Source organism: Vidua macroura, chromosome 6, assembly GCF_024509145.1.
Source record: "Vidua macroura isolate BioBank_ID:100142 chromosome 6, ASM2450914v1, whole genome shotgun sequence".
Lineage (NCBI taxonomy): Eukaryota > Metazoa > Chordata > Aves > Passeriformes > Viduidae > Vidua > Vidua macroura.
In genome coordinates this window covers 38,790,103-38,804,834 of record NC_071576.1, presented here as the reverse complement: position 1 = coordinate 38,804,834, position 14,732 = coordinate 38,790,103, and the positions used below count along the sequence as shown (strand labels likewise).

The 14,732-nt window shown below is 53.4% G+C and overlaps 1 protein-coding gene across 4 annotated transcripts in view; it reads right to left on the bottom strand.

Moving 5' to 3' along the window:
• Positions 1-2,685: 2,685 nt before the first annotated feature.
• DGKZ (diacylglycerol kinase zeta) overlaps positions 2,686-14,732 on the bottom strand; it is a 46,463-nt gene continuing 34,416 nt past the window's right edge. For 3 of the 4 annotated variants that reach the window (XM_053980464.1, XM_053980465.1, XM_053980463.1), the window contains 8 exons: positions 10,969-11,009; positions 10,194-10,384; positions 9,684-9,715; positions 8,891-8,931; positions 8,402-8,522; positions 7,835-7,871; positions 7,455-7,554; positions 2,686-5,098 (listed from right to left, as the gene is read on the bottom strand). In XM_053980464.1, the coding sequence (XP_053836439.1) occupies positions 4,982-5,098; positions 7,455-7,554; positions 7,835-7,871; positions 8,402-8,522; positions 8,891-8,931; positions 9,684-9,715; positions 10,194-10,384; positions 10,969-11,009 (680 nt within the window). In that variant the 3' untranslated portion in view covers positions 2,686-4,981. Of the gene's footprint in view, positions 5,099-7,454; positions 7,555-7,834; positions 7,872-8,401; positions 8,523-8,890; positions 8,932-8,955; positions 9,595-9,683; positions 9,716-10,193; positions 10,385-10,968; positions 11,010-14,732 lie in introns of those variants that run through there. The other variant, XM_053980466.1, reaches the window with a different exon arrangement.

Below are 14,732 nucleotides of genomic sequence, written 5' to 3'. Positions count from 1 at the left end.
CTTTTCACCCTTCTTTGCTTGCTCTGCCCCTCGTGCGAAGTTGCCAGGAAAGGGGTACTTGCTCAGCACCCAGAGCAGCACATCACTTACATGCTGTCCCAAGCATCTCCCCAGTTCCATCCCTGTGACACGCCTGCCTGCCCCCAGCTCAGCCATGCTGCAGCCCTTCTCCTTGGGCCAAGCAGTGGTATCCGACTGCTGGTGGGGGATGAAAAGGACCTTGCAGATGTGACTGCTCCTTTCCCCCATCCACCACCTTTTCTTGGGAGGTGAGAAAGGCAGCAGCAAAGCCAATTCCCTTTTGGAGTTAGCAGCCAGAAAGGAGAGTGTCATGTAAGAAAAATGGGGCTCTGGTAGGGAGTGGAGCCATTTCTCCACCTCTTATCCTGGAAGAAGTCTGCTGAGAGCAGGGCTGCCACAGGTGGGGTTGCAGGGTGGGGCTGTTTTTTATGAGCTGCTTTGAAACCAGGAATCACTTTCCAAGAGATTGCCACATTTAACTGCCAGTCTGCCAGCAGTTTCCTAAATATCTGCAGAGGTTTTGAGGAGAGCTGGTAAATGTAGGAGCATGTCATCTCCCCTTCCTGCTGAACACACAGCAACAGGTACTGCTCTGTGTGGTGAGGGATCTGGAGATGCCAGGCTGTATGTTTGAGCACAGGATGCAGAAATGGATCCTGAAAGCTGGGCAGGTAGCAAAGCCAGTAACCTCCCTCCATTGTTTGGCCTTTAAACTCAAGCTGAAGAAAGCTGCTGAAACAAACTTCAATGTAAAAAAGGAGAAGGACCTAGGTGTACATCAGGTTTGCACATCTGAATCACAAGACTGTGATGAGCAAACCAGGGCCTATAGAACTGTTCAAGAACTAGGTGTGGAGCAAGCACTGCTGCTTCTCTTCAGCGTTGGTGCACATCACTCTCAGCAGTGGCTGTGCTTGGTCCCTTTGGGCTCTTTCTGAGGGACATGGGGGAAATGGCTCCTTCCCCAGCTCAAATAAGCAGCAAAAGGCCGTGATTGCAGAAAGAGGCCTCATACTGAGGAAAGGAGGAAAAAAGAGGGAGCATGACCAACCCAGGTGCATTTCCCTGCAATTGGTTAATTTGAGCTTTTTACCTCTAAAAATGTCACAAGCTAATTCACGGCATGTGAGCTCTGCGTTTTCCATCTCTGGTCAAAGCCTGATCCTTGGGGAACTGGTAGTGAATATTGCTGCAGTGTCAGTGCAGGGACACAGCCATGCATGGGAGATGAATGACCTTATCCTTGTTGAGGTGTGTGCCAGGTAATCATTAACAGAGCCAACTGCTGTCACCTCAGCTCAGCAATGCAGCTGGGCTTGCATTGCTTTCTCCAGCCTGCACACATGCACCTGGTGTCTACACCCCAGGTGTGCTTCTATCCCACAGAAGGGCAGACAGACCTCGGAACCTCCAGCACCTGATTGAAAAGGAGAAAGAGGGGATGGAGAGAAAAGAGAGGAGAGAAAGGCAGGACACTGCCCCAAAGGTACACTGCCCCTCTTCCAACACTCCTTATCAGAGTGATCACATAGCAGGACTGCTTTTCTTCCCCACTGTCTATTTGACACTGGGGCAGCTGGAAGACTCCAATTGCCATGGTTACTGACAGCCTCCCTGCTGAGATGTGGGCCAAGCGCCAGCATGCCAGGGTCTGGGCACTGAATCAGAGTGGCCCCCTCCTCCCAGTTGCACGTACAGCTGGTCCCTGGGGAGGCCAGGACAATTTGGTGTGCCTTACACCTGCTACAGATCCTCACTGTTAGCTCTGGGCAGGAGCTGAAGTTTGAAGACCATGAAAGGGAGGCACAGTGGGGGTGGAAGGGACAAAGCAGCCAGGGAAGGAGGCTGTTTCTCTGGGCAGAGAAGGGCTGGCAGGAGCACTAGGCAGGCTGCCAAACTGCTCCTAGAAATACGAGTCTGAATATAGCTCCTCATCACCAGCATGCCATCGGCCACTGCAATCACCTCCTTTTTCAAAGAAAACTCCAACAGGATAGAAGTGTGTTGGCCACAGTCATCCTTATGAGTCTGAGGCTGGAAGCAGAAGTGTCCCTAATCCTCTGCTTTTGTAATGAGAGAGTGGTCCTTCCACCAGGGTGGCAGAGATAATGCCTGCTCAGTGCTCAGCACTGGAGGCAGAAGCCCAAGACTCCCTGCTGGAGCTGGAAATTAAAAGGAAGAGCCCCTGGCAGGCTTATCTCCCACAGAGCAGCATGGCTGGGGACAGCTCACCACAAAAAAAGGCTAATAAATGTTTTGAAACTGGAGGCTGGATGCTGCTCTAGTATCCACTGTCAGCTGTGGCAGCTGCTGGGGCTGCTGCCTTTGCCCCAAGGAGGAATAGCAGGCTGCTGACTCATGCTTCCAAGGCCTTCTGGATCACTTGGGAAGGCAGTGCACTTTCTCCCTTTCCCACATTACACTGAGCATTATGATGCAGAATGGAGAAGGTCCCTCAGGACAAAGACCCTGTATCTAGCAACAGTCTCAGAAGGATGCTGTGCTAGGAAGTGAACAAGGACATTAGCCAGCAGGGAACTCCCAAAAATACCCCCAAGTTTGGACAGGAGCAGAGGCCTTGGGATCCAACCTTGTTTGTGCCATGCAGGGCATCCATTGTGCGGTGCCCACTGCAATCTTGCGGATGCAGCAGGAGACAGGAACTAAAACACAAATTTCTTTATTTCAATGGCAAGAAACAACAACATCCAAACAGTCAAAGTTGAAAAGCAATGGGAACACAGGCTTGTGCTAGGCCCTGGGCCGGCTGGAGCCAGCACCCTCACATAGTTACAAAAATACAATCCTACAACAGTGTCTAAGAAACACAGACCCAGGTATTGCACAGAACCCCTGCCCTCAGGGGGCAGGGTAACCAACACCTCCTCCTTCTTCACCAAAATATAAGCAGGCTCGGAATTGCACAGCAACTCAGCTCACAGGTGCACAGAGGGGCCAGGCGGGGGGAGGGACAGTGTGTCTCTCAACTACCTGTACAAAAACTATAAGGGAGAAAGGGGAAAGCTGAGGCTTTAAATGCCTCTGGGCCAAGTTGGGCATCCCATATGGGGCAGCAGTGGTATGGACCTCTGAGAAGATGACAGTGCCTTGTCTGTCAGTGGCCCGCCAGCAGTGCTGATGAGAACTCCAGGCACTTCCAGAGCTTCCTAGATGTCAATGCATTAGTACACTATCATTATTATTTGCCAATACTGACACTGGTCCCTGGGCACCCTGTACTGCCCTGCGCCTCTGTTCCCTAGTACAGCATCCCCCATCCTTCAAGGAAACCCTGCCCCTGGGCAAAAAGACTGAAGGGTATTCTTGTTCCCTACAGTATCCTCATACCCTTTTCTTGGTAGTAGGAAGGATTCAAACGGTGCCACCCAGCACTACCCAGTGGGCACAGCTGCATGTGAGTGCAGAGGGACTGCACAGACCACACAAGGCAGCAGTAGTATCCTCTCCTAGAGCCAAGAGGTGAACAGCAACCCCTTCACAACCACTGCCCACCCAAAAGTGCCAAGCAGGTCTGCTAGGCTCAGAGCCATCAGCTTTCCTCCTCTGTGGGCACCTCCTGGTCTCAGAGACTCAGTTCTGCAAAAACCTGGCTTGATGCTCTGCAGCAGGCCTGGCTTGATGTCTTGGCATCAAGTGCTCACAGCATCAACAGGGGAGATGGATTGTGGTGCCTCACGCCCCATGGCAGGCAGATGGTGAAATTCCATCGCACTGCAGGCATGACTCAGGGCTAGGAGCCCTGATGGTTCCTGGGAATCCAAATCCCTCTTTCTACTAAAGCTGGAGAGGGTGAGTTCATGGTCTGGCCCAAGTGGGTTGTGTCTCAGCTGGGTGAGCTTCCTGCAAAGCCCCATGCCCAGTCTGGGGAATAGCAGGAGTCAGCCTAAGAGGATGCATGTTGCCAGGTTGGGGGGCAGGAGGGGATCCCTGAGAGCAGCACTGACCCCAGCACTGCCTGTCCAGCCCCATGCAAAGTCTAGCATTGGAGGGGAAACTGAAGCAAGGAGGGCAGCTGAATCTAAGTCAGCATTTGGGAAATATAACAGGTGTCACTGCTGACACTGCACCAGTTGAGTGCAGCTCTCCACCATCCTGCAGTGGGCTCACAAAGAGACGCTCAGCAGAGTGGATGTGCAAACTGTTCCACCCAGCCCTGTGGAGAACAGCGTGGTGGGAGGGTTTGGTAGCCTTCCTCCATGGCATCCCAGCCCTGAGTCAGACTGCTGATTGAGCACTAAAGGCCTATCAGGAGAGCACCTGCTGCCCTACTTCCAGCTGCACCAGACCCAGATGCTCTGAGGAAAGGCTAGATGCACAAGTGACTTCCCTTCTGCTGCAGAAGGCTCTGGGTAGGGCAACACAGAGACCTGGTGCAGCCCCAGGAGGGAGAAGAAGGCAGGGCCAGTAAGTTGTGGTGCTTCCTTTGGAACAGTCTGTGACTCATAGCCTCTGTACTCTGTCCATGCAGCCTGTGCCTCCCACAGCTGTGCCAGACAGGAGGAGGAACAGGATACAAACTTAGCCAAGCACCTAAAAGAGGGGCACTGTCAGCAGAGAGAGGGGCTGAGCAATGATATCCCACAAGGATTATAGGTAGGAGCCTGTGGAGGGGGCACTGACATTGCTCCCATGAACAAGGGTGACTGGGGGCTTCATCCTGACCTGCTCCAGCATGGTTGGGGATAGAGCCCACCTAGGGCAGGGAACATGGTGAATGAGAGGTGGAGGGGTGGACACACAAAGAATCAGGCTTCAAGTCTGAAATATCCACTGTCCTCATAAACAGAGTTCCAGCCCAGCCTGGGGCAGAGCTCTTCTGTATCCATCTCCAGGGACCAGGCTGGCATCTGGGGAGGGTTGGGCCAGATACAGCTCTGCCAGTTGGCATTGTACTCTTCTCATCCTGCATGAGCTGGCTCAGGCTAAGGCACGCCAAGCACTACACAGCTGTCTCCTGGTCCTCCCGCTGGATCATCTGGTAGTGCTGTCGGTTCTCGAGGTAGGCAGCTAAGTCGGGGTCATTGGCTTTCTCAGCACGGTGCTTTGGGGTGTCTCCCTGCGCAGGGGAAGCAAGAAGTCAAGAGCGCCGAACGCTGTCCAAATGCTACTTTGGCACCCAAAGGTGCCCCCATTTCCCCATGTGGCTGGGTCCAGCAGAGCCTGCAGCCAAATCCCAAGTCAGGTGGAAGCCAAGTGCCCATTTGCTCACTATGGGATCAAACTGTGCTCCTGAGAAGCCTGACTACTGCACACCTGGGAGCTGTCCCCTGAACAGCCATCAGCTCCAGGCATGGGCTAGGACATGACTGACCCTGGGCAACACAAGTCACCCAAGAAGAGACAAAGGCTGGTCCCCCTGACCTGCTCTTCCCCTGTGCTGGGGAGGCAGGCGGGAAAGGGTGAGGAATGAGGGGTATGTCTGGGGAATGCCCAAGCATACCAACCCCCCTTCCCTCTCACAGCCTGGCTAGCACTCCAGCTCTCGGAGGAGGATCACATTTCACCAGCTTATTGCAGCCATCTGGATTGTGTCCACTAATGAACTCCCGCACTCCATAAAAAGCAAATCTGTTAACAGCTCCCAGCTCTGTCTCCTCTCCCCTTTCCCTCCCCCTGCTCCTTGCTCCACCTCTCCCAAGTGCTCAGGCTCTGCTGTGCCACTGAGAAAGGCCACAGAAACCTGGCTCTGCCGTTGCCATTGAAAACCAGCCCTGGAAGGGATACCCATTCTGCCCGGCTCATCCCCTGGTGCACAGCAGGGCACAGGCAGCTGCAGCAGTGTGCCGGGGCCTCCAGAGCAGCCCACAGCTATATTTCTCCATCAGGAACAATGGTCAGACATGCATATCCACTGGGCCTGGATGTGGCTGTGCACAAAAGCCCATCTGTGTGTGGCTGCAGAGAGGTATCATGCAGCAAGAAATCTCCTTGGGATGTGCACCCCATGACTGGGCACCTTCGTGGTCCTGCACAAAACGCCCAGCAGCCACACCATCAGAGGACGGGGACCACTCTGTGCTTTGGTGCTGGCTCTCCCTGATGGCCTCCTCCCCACATCCCCTGAATGCAATCACTCATTTAACAGAGGAGGAATTAAGCTTCTTTCCTGTTCCCTTGCAGAAGCCCCTCTACATCACTGACTGACTGCAGCCTGAAACCGGAGCTGCCAGGGCCTCCCTGCCCGGCTGGCTGAGGCACTCCAACTGATAAGGCTCAGCCTCCCTCACCACTGCAGGGAGCGGGATCAGTCTGATCCAAACCCATGCTACAGATCTGCCGCTGGGGTTTCTAAGGAGGTGGATCCTGCCTGTGCAGGCAGGCTGTGACCCGGAGCCCCTGAGAGGTCAATGCAGCAGCACAGCGGGGTCCCCAGGCAGCCACAAACCCGACATTCGACATGCTTTTGCACAGGCACGTGCAAACCCATTCCCTGGGGCAGCCGCATGCCTGAGCAAAGCTCCCTTTTGTGCTGGCAGGCTGGGGGCTGTCCCTCTCCTTCAGGCAAATGAGGAGGCTGGGGACAGAGAGGGGCCATGCCTCTGCCTCTGCCAGCTGAGTCTCCATTCAGGCCAGCCCCACTCTGGGCACTGTGCAAGGCCTAAGCCTTAGACAGGATCAAGGAAGAGAGATGGGGAGCCAGAGATTATCTGTACTGCATTCTCCTGGCAACTGCCTAATAGGAATGCACATTGTTTAAACTGAACCCCAAGCTCCACCATCACCAGCACCCCTCAACTGGACTCCTAACGGGTGTCCCAGACCCACAGATTGCATCTTCTTTACTTGTTCTACATCACCTCTGCTACAGCCCATCACTACAAGCCTCCACCAGAGATATCTGACCACATCCTCTCTGCCATATGCCAACCCTGGGAACCTCCTGTACCAAAATATAGCCCCAAGCCCTCCCCTTTTTCATCTCTTCTGCCAGGGCTGGCACAATTCCCTGACACTAAGGCACAGCTCAATTAACTCAGCATGTGAGAGGAAGTGCTGCCACTGCTTGCTCCTGCTCCCCCAGGCCAGCTTCACCCGACAAGAGGAGCTCCCAGATCCCCCATCATGACTGCCAGTGGGGGAGAGCGGGGGAGTCCTGCAGCTGGGAGGGAGCTTTCAGGGAGAATGTCCTTGCTCTGACCCCTGAGAGTGGGAAGGGGGAGACAGGGATGAGACATTCCAGCCCCTTGCTTCTAATTTAATAAAACAACAGGGAGAGAAGCACCAGGAGAAGAGGGATTTAACCCCTCTGTAGCTGGGCTCTACTGGGCAAGCATGGTTACTCCATGTCAGCTCCTCTCTGACTGGCAAACACCTCACCCAAGGCACCCCTGCTCTGTTCTCCTGCTGGTTCTGCTCCTTGCCAGCCCTCTGGTCACCCCAGAAAGTCCCACTGCCACCATTCCCACTGTCACCTGCAGGTCTGTCTTCATGAGCGAGGCCCCAGCCTCCACGATGTAGTGGCAGATAGTGCGCTGGCGTAAGGCTGCAGCCTGGTGCAAGCTGGTTTCACCGCTGAGGAGGAGAAAGCAGGAGATGTGAGATGTCCCCCTGAACAGGGACAATCAGCACATGCAGGTGGCAGCAAGGGACAGCAATTCAGCGGCAGTAGGAGCTGATTGTAAGTTGTGTGTTTGTCCAGGCAGAGGAGGGGGTGCTACTCAGGGGCAGTCTGTCCAAAATTGACTGGGAATCATGGCTGGCAATTAAAACAAAGGCAGCTGAAGTGCCCCTATAACTGGTCACTTCACAGAGGGTCTGGCCAATAGGTAATGCAAGTCAGGCAGTGACTTACTTCTCCTCCTCTGTGGCATCAAGGATTTCTGATGGAGCTGTGGAAAGAAAGAGTGCAGGTGAGTGAGACACGACTCTGGGGCAGAGACAGACCTGCCTACTCCCTGGTCACAGTCTGCATCATTCCATAGGGGCTGCTATTTTCATGCTGCCTGCAAAAATCCCAGCTCCAGAAAACTCAGGTCAGTAATGGCATCTGAGTCCAGATGATCCCAGGAAAGAAGAACTGGTTGTGGACTCACTACAGAGAAATATCTAAATAAAAATAAAGCTGTCTGTATTTCAGTGGGAACTGCCAAAAACAACAGGTCAGATGCCCTGAAGGCAGAAGCAAGACACTGAGAAATGTTTCCCAGAGACATACTGATCCCTGCCAGGATGCAGCAATAGCCATGAGGACACCCCAGTACTGGCAGACAGATGCCAGGAAAAGCCCATACACAAAGGATGACATAGCAAACCCAGAGGGAAGGGATTTAAGCTCAGGAGCACTCCCTCTGAGCAGAGGGTTAATTTTTTTTGGCTGCCAGGCTCCTTTGCTAAGAGTGGCACTCTGACTCCAGCTCACCATTCTCAATGATGTATTTGACGATGTCCTTGCTTCCTGATTTGACAGCATGGTGGAGGACGGTCTGGCCCGAGGAATCTCGCACCATCAGGTCTCTTCCAGCTCGGTGCAGCTCTTGGAACTACAGGATTGTCAGAATGCTCAGGATGAGTTGCATTTTCCAGCTTTAAGCCCCAGCATTATGTGCTTGGAGTGTCTGACAGGTTGTGTGGATACTTGGTGCTGGTGAGGAGCTTTGTCCAGCTCAGCCATGTTACCAAGTCCCTTCCCTTCCCCTCCCTTCCCTTCGTGTATCCCAGGAGATGAACCAGGGTTCCTTGCCAGAAGCCTGCCTGGGTTTCTAGCCACCACTCCTGAAGGAAGGCCCTTGACAGTGCTGCTCCAGAGCAATTGGGGAGCATGGCTGGCAGGGATTCCCTTAGCCCAGGGGCACACCAGCCCAGGAGCCAGCCTTGGCTGCTCATTGCAGCAGGCTGCTAGAGCACCTACCTTGCTGAAGTTGCCATTCTTGGCAGCTTCTATCAGGTCATCTGCAAAGAGAGACATGTCAGGGTCAGAAAAGTCAATCTGGAACACTGCTTATCTAATCCTGGAGACAAGAGCTGGGCACCAGAGGTGTGGAGCAGGAGCACAAGCTCCTCCAGGGATTAACCCCTTGGTCAGACTGCATTTACATGGCTTCTCCATCTTCAGTAATGCAAGGAACAAGCCAGGGAAAGGAAAGAGACACCATGTAGCTAGGGGTGCAGCCAGATCTCAGCCCTAGGGAGGTGCAGGGGGAATAGTCTCTGCCCTTGGGCAGGATAACTTGTGATGAAAATGGGGAGCAGGTCTCCTGAGCATCAGCCAGCAGCCAAGATGCCTCTCACCAATGACTCACTCACACCTCCAGGCTCCAATCAAGCTTCAGGAAACTCTTTCCATTTGTTCAGCTTGGTGAGGCCCCTGATCTAGAGCTCCCACCTCCCCAGGGAGAGGCAGAGACAGCCTCCCAACCCAGTCCACAACACTCAGCTCTGCAGGTGGGGGATTAACCCCTTGCCACATCATTTCCCGCATGTTGGAGCTGGGAAGGCGCCTGGCTGGGCCACTCCACAAATCATTGTCAGGTCTCTTGTGCTCACCTCTGGGTCACATGCCCGCAGGGCTCCATGTTTCAGAACACATGGAAGAACAGGGCTCCTCCCTGCTCACTAGGGAAAGGATAGGCAAAAAAACCCATGGCAGGAAAACATGAGTGCAACCTGAGAGGGGGTATGACCAGGGATAGGACTCCACTCACCTTTATGTGGGAGGCAGCGCTCAGGCTCAGCGCTGGAAGGGAAGAAGAGAAAGTGTAACTAACCCTGCCAGTCCTGGCCCTAATGGGCATGCCACCATTAGAGGGATGGAGAAACCTTCCTGTGGCACTCCTTCTTCCCTGATCTGGGCTCTTCCCCATCTCCACTCCCATTTCTACTGCTGTTCCTGGCACCATTGTTCATCCATACTCATCGCTGGCCTTAGTCTGGCTGAAAGACACCCTTGTTCTCTCCCCCATGGGCCAGGTGCTGGAGCTTGACCCCATGGCATCACCACCTGGTGATGCCCCATTACTTAGGGCAGCACTGGGAGAGGAACAGGGAAAACAGGGTGGCATCTCATCCCTTGGTCTTACTCAACACTGAATTCCTGCTTACTTCCAGGGAGCTCCCCTGTAATCTGGCCCAGGGATCAATGCTATGAAGCCAACCCTAGCTCTCCCATCACTGCCCATTCTTCCTGAGGCCCAGCACCCCCATTTCAGACTCACCTGGGGGCAGGAGAGGAGGGTGGAGAGGAGGAACAGGAAGGAAATGCAAAATGCTGTCCAGGGGATGTGGCAGATGAGTCCACGAGGTCAGGCATGGCAGGAGAAGTGCTTACAGTCTGAGTGACCACTAGCTCTGGGTCCAGCACATAGAGCTCATCCTGAGAGATCTCTGTCACATAGTTGAGGTGCTCCTGAAAGACACAAGTCAGGACATGCTTCCTCAGAAGCAAGACCTACTTCTGCAAAACTACATCCCCTCATATCCCAGTGGGTGGGTTTGTGGCCCACCCATTTGCACAGCAGAGCAACGGTGGCTTGAACAGTCCTGTGCCTTTGCATCGCCTTGGTCTTTTCAGGCTTCCTATCTCCTGCTGCCTTAGCAACCTTGTAAACCTTATCTCCACGTCCCCCTCCCCAGATCATTAGGGAAAGTATCTAATACTGGTGAAGATGATCCCAGCTGGCAGGTCCCCTGGCCAGTCTTCCTATGTTTGCTATTCCTTACCCACTGCACTGGAGAGCCCTGCAGGCAGCTTTCAACCCAAGGTTCTGTGCTACCACCCAGGCTTCTTCCCTTTTCTCTAGAAACCTGGAGGTGCTGAGCCTGGTCCTGGGCCAGGCTTGTCATGCCATCCCTTTGGGGGATGCCAAAGGCCAGGGCAGTGGTATGAGACCTGTGTGGCCTTAAGGCTATGCCTGCCTGTTGGTCTGCATGCAGGTGGGACACCCAAGCACCTTCCCAGGAGATGACGGTGCAGGATGAGGCTGCACTCACCTGTGCGCGGTCTATCCTGTAGAACCGATCGGCCGTGGTTGCTGTAAGACAGGAACAGAACGAGATGGGCTGATCCTTGGTGCAAGACAAGGAGATGGCCTCTTCCCAACATGAGTGACAGTGAGCTATCCAGCCACTTCATGGCTTGCACAGAGGGTACAGCAAAGCAAACAGCAGCCCCTGACCAGGAGCACACCACTTCCCTTCATGCATCTGCTGGTGTCTTCACCCTATAGTCAGCCCCTTAGGCCTACACACCACCATGTCCCCATGAAACATGCCTTTGCTTACTACCTCCTCCTCAATGACTCCTGGCAGGGAGCCACAGGTAAGGCAAGAACACAACTATCATGGCCTGTCTGGAGGCTTTCAGATGCTCCAGCATTATCCCAAGCAGATGAAGCTCAGGGCTATGCAGTGCACATCTCAGCATTCACTTATACCAGGTGAGGAACTACTGTGATTAACACGGTGCACCCTGTTGAACAGTGCTCAGAAATGGGGGCACTATAGGAGGCTGAGAGAAGAGAGGGCTAAGCCTCCTGCTGACTTGACTAAGGACCTTCATGAGGCCACTCAGAGCATGTCACTGCCAGGCACAACAGAGCATGCCACCGCCAGCTGTAGATCCAAATCCATGTCTCCTAGGATGGCAGGAGAGCTTCAAATCAGCCTCCAGCCTGTCTGAGTGCATCCCTCTTCCTTAGAGAAGAGATCACCACAGAGAGAGAGGAGCTCCAACAGAGCAAGTGGCTATACTGGAGCCAGACACACACAGCCACCACCCCCAGGGGAGCAGGGAGGGGTTACGGATTTAGGGCATCACCAAGGGAGACCAGGACAGGTAAGAGCACCGTGCCAGGACAGCTGGATTCCTATGCAGGGCAGCATTTCCCTAATATCCTGACAGGCTGCTGGTGCCAGTCCAGGAGAGGTTGCTACAGTGGGATCCTCGCAGACCCAAGGAAGTCTCTCTGCAAACAGAGTGGGGATGTGCTAGAGCAGGTGAGTGGAGTGAAGGAGCCATGTTTATCCTGGATATTTGCATCCAGGGAGCTACTGGTCAAGGCCTGTAATTCAGCTACCTGAATGAACCTGTGCTGTATTGAATGAGACTCTAGTCTCTTTCCTAACACATTTTCCTGAGCCCAGAACCTGCTGCTGGGAGACTGGCAGGAGAAGGGAAAGCGGCCCTGGTACAGCAATCCTGGTAGTGACACCTGGGAGCAGCAGCACCAGCAACACCATACACAGGGCTGGAACCTTGAAGGGAGAAGTTGCACCCTCTCTGCCTAGCACGAGGCTTCCCAGGCCCGCTTTGCAACCCATGGCTCTGCTCTGCTGTGGTCCACACGCTGCTTGCTGGGATATCAGAGAGATGAAATGCTACCAATGGGCATTTCACTCAGCCAGCTTCCAGGTACAGAGGGAGGTTCTTGGTCAGAGAAGGCAAAGGAAGAAGAGAAAGCTACTTTCAGGCAGCGGAGAAGCAGCAACTGGAGCCCAGCAGGGAGGCTGCTCTCCCATAACATTGCCATGCTCATGGTGAGCCCAAGCATGCTGGAGCAGGGGGGCCCCCTGCCTGCACAACACAGGAGAGCATCCCCAGCAGTCCCGCAGTGACAAACGCAGGCCACCAACTTGCCTTCAGCTCCAGGGGCAAGAGAACCACAGACACCCCTTGCTCCACTCCGGGTCAGACACACAGCCTGGGGGAAAGCACTGCTGTGCTCATCCCCAAAGACCCAAACATCCGTGAGTCCCAAGCCTCATGGTTCCCTGTTGCTTGTCACTGAATGTCTGTTCTCTCACCCCCCAAATTCATAGAATCACAGAATGATCGAAAAAAGTTGCTTAGGTTGGAAAAGACCCTTAAGGTCATTTGAGTCCAACCATTAAACCAACCCTGCCAAGTCCACCACTAAACCACATCCCTAAGTGCCACATCTACACATCTTTTAAGTATCTTTAGGGATGGGGACTCATCCACTTCCCTGGGCAGCCTGATCCAATGCTTGATCCCCCTTTCAGTGGGAAAAAAAGCCTCCCTGATGCAATTTGAGGTCATTCATTTCCCTTCATCCTCTTGCTTGTTACTTGGGAGAAGAGACACAATTTGACACAACCTTCTTCCAAGTAGTTGTAGAGAGTGATAAGGTCTCCCCTCAGCCTCCTTTTCTCCAGGCTAACCAACCCCAGCTTCCTCAGCTACACCTCCTAAGATTTGTGCTCCAGACCCTTCACCAGCTCCATTGCCCTTCTCTGCACATGCTCCAGTACCTCAATGTCTTTCTTGCAGTGAGGGGCCCAAAGCTGGATGCAGGATTCCTGGTGTGGCCTCACCAGGGCTGAGTACAGGGAGACAATCACTGCCCTGGTCCTGCTGGCTACACTTTTCTTGATCCAGGCCAGGAGGCCATTGGCCTTCTTGGCCACCTGGACACTGTCAGAGACTGAAATAGTTCATGACTCAAACAATGGCATAAAGTTTTACTCATTATAACTACATAAAAACTGTATGAAGAAGCTACAAGCAAAGAAGCCTCCCTGAAGATACCTGACCGGGACTTTGGACTGCAAGTCAAACTTCTGAAATTAAATAAAGGGAAACCCATTCTTCAATCACCTGATACAAGCAAGTAAACAAGGACAAGAATGTGAGCCAAACCCAGCAGTCATGCTAAGAATCATCTTTGGCTTGCTTTGGGGTGGGAGAGTCCGTAGCCCACAGACAAATTTGCTAGGAGCAGGTTTGCACAATTTCCCCCCCCCCAACTGAGGTGGAGGAAAAAAGTTTTGATGTGTTGTAACCTCTGCTTATGGGCTGTGAACCCATCCTCCCTTGCACAAACTGGCTATGGAACCCCCAACCCTGGGAAGGCCACATCCATAGGACATTCATGTGAGGGGCAGCTGAGGGGGTGCACTAATCCATCAAAGGCCTCCCGAGGTGCACCCGTAGTCATTCCTGAGGCCTCGCACCACAGGACTGCACGTAATGCCACAAATGTGGAAGAGACAATGGCAAACTCGCCCCCTACCCCAGGGAGGTGCTTGGATTTTCCTACCTGGCCTGAGCGTATATCAATCCATCAGATTCTATTCTTTTCGGGGGGACCTTCACCACCAAGAAGACCAGCTGAGGAGGATCAATGGAGTATCATTGGGATCTATGGAGTGGTGATACTTTCCTTATTCTGTCCCTGTTACTCTGTCTTTCCTTATTCTGTCCCTCCCACCTATTTTCTATTTGTTTCTCTCTCTCTCTCTCATATTTACTGTCAAATAAAACCCATACTATTGTCACTGACATATGGTCTCATTTGCACCTTAATTTGGGCAGGCGCGTTCCTAAGAACCTTAGTAATCGGATCCTGACAGACACACACACATTGAATCATGTTCAGCTGCTGTTGACAAGTACCTCCAGGTCCTTTTCTGCTGGGCAGCTTTCCAGCCCCTCTTCCTCCAGCCTGCAGCACTGCACGGGGTGGTTGTGACCCAAGGACAGGACATTTACTTTGTTCAACCTCATGCAATCAGCCTTGGCCCATGATCCAGCCTGTCCAGATCCCTCTGCAGAGCCTTCCTGCCCTCCAGCAGATCAACACTCCCACTCAACTTGTCTGCAAGTGACTGAGGTGTGCTTGATCTCATCCAGACTGAGAAGGACAATAAACAGGACCAGGCCCAGTACTGAGCCCTGGTGACCAGCTATCAGCTGGATGTAACTCCAGGCACCACCATTCTCTGGGCCCGGCCAT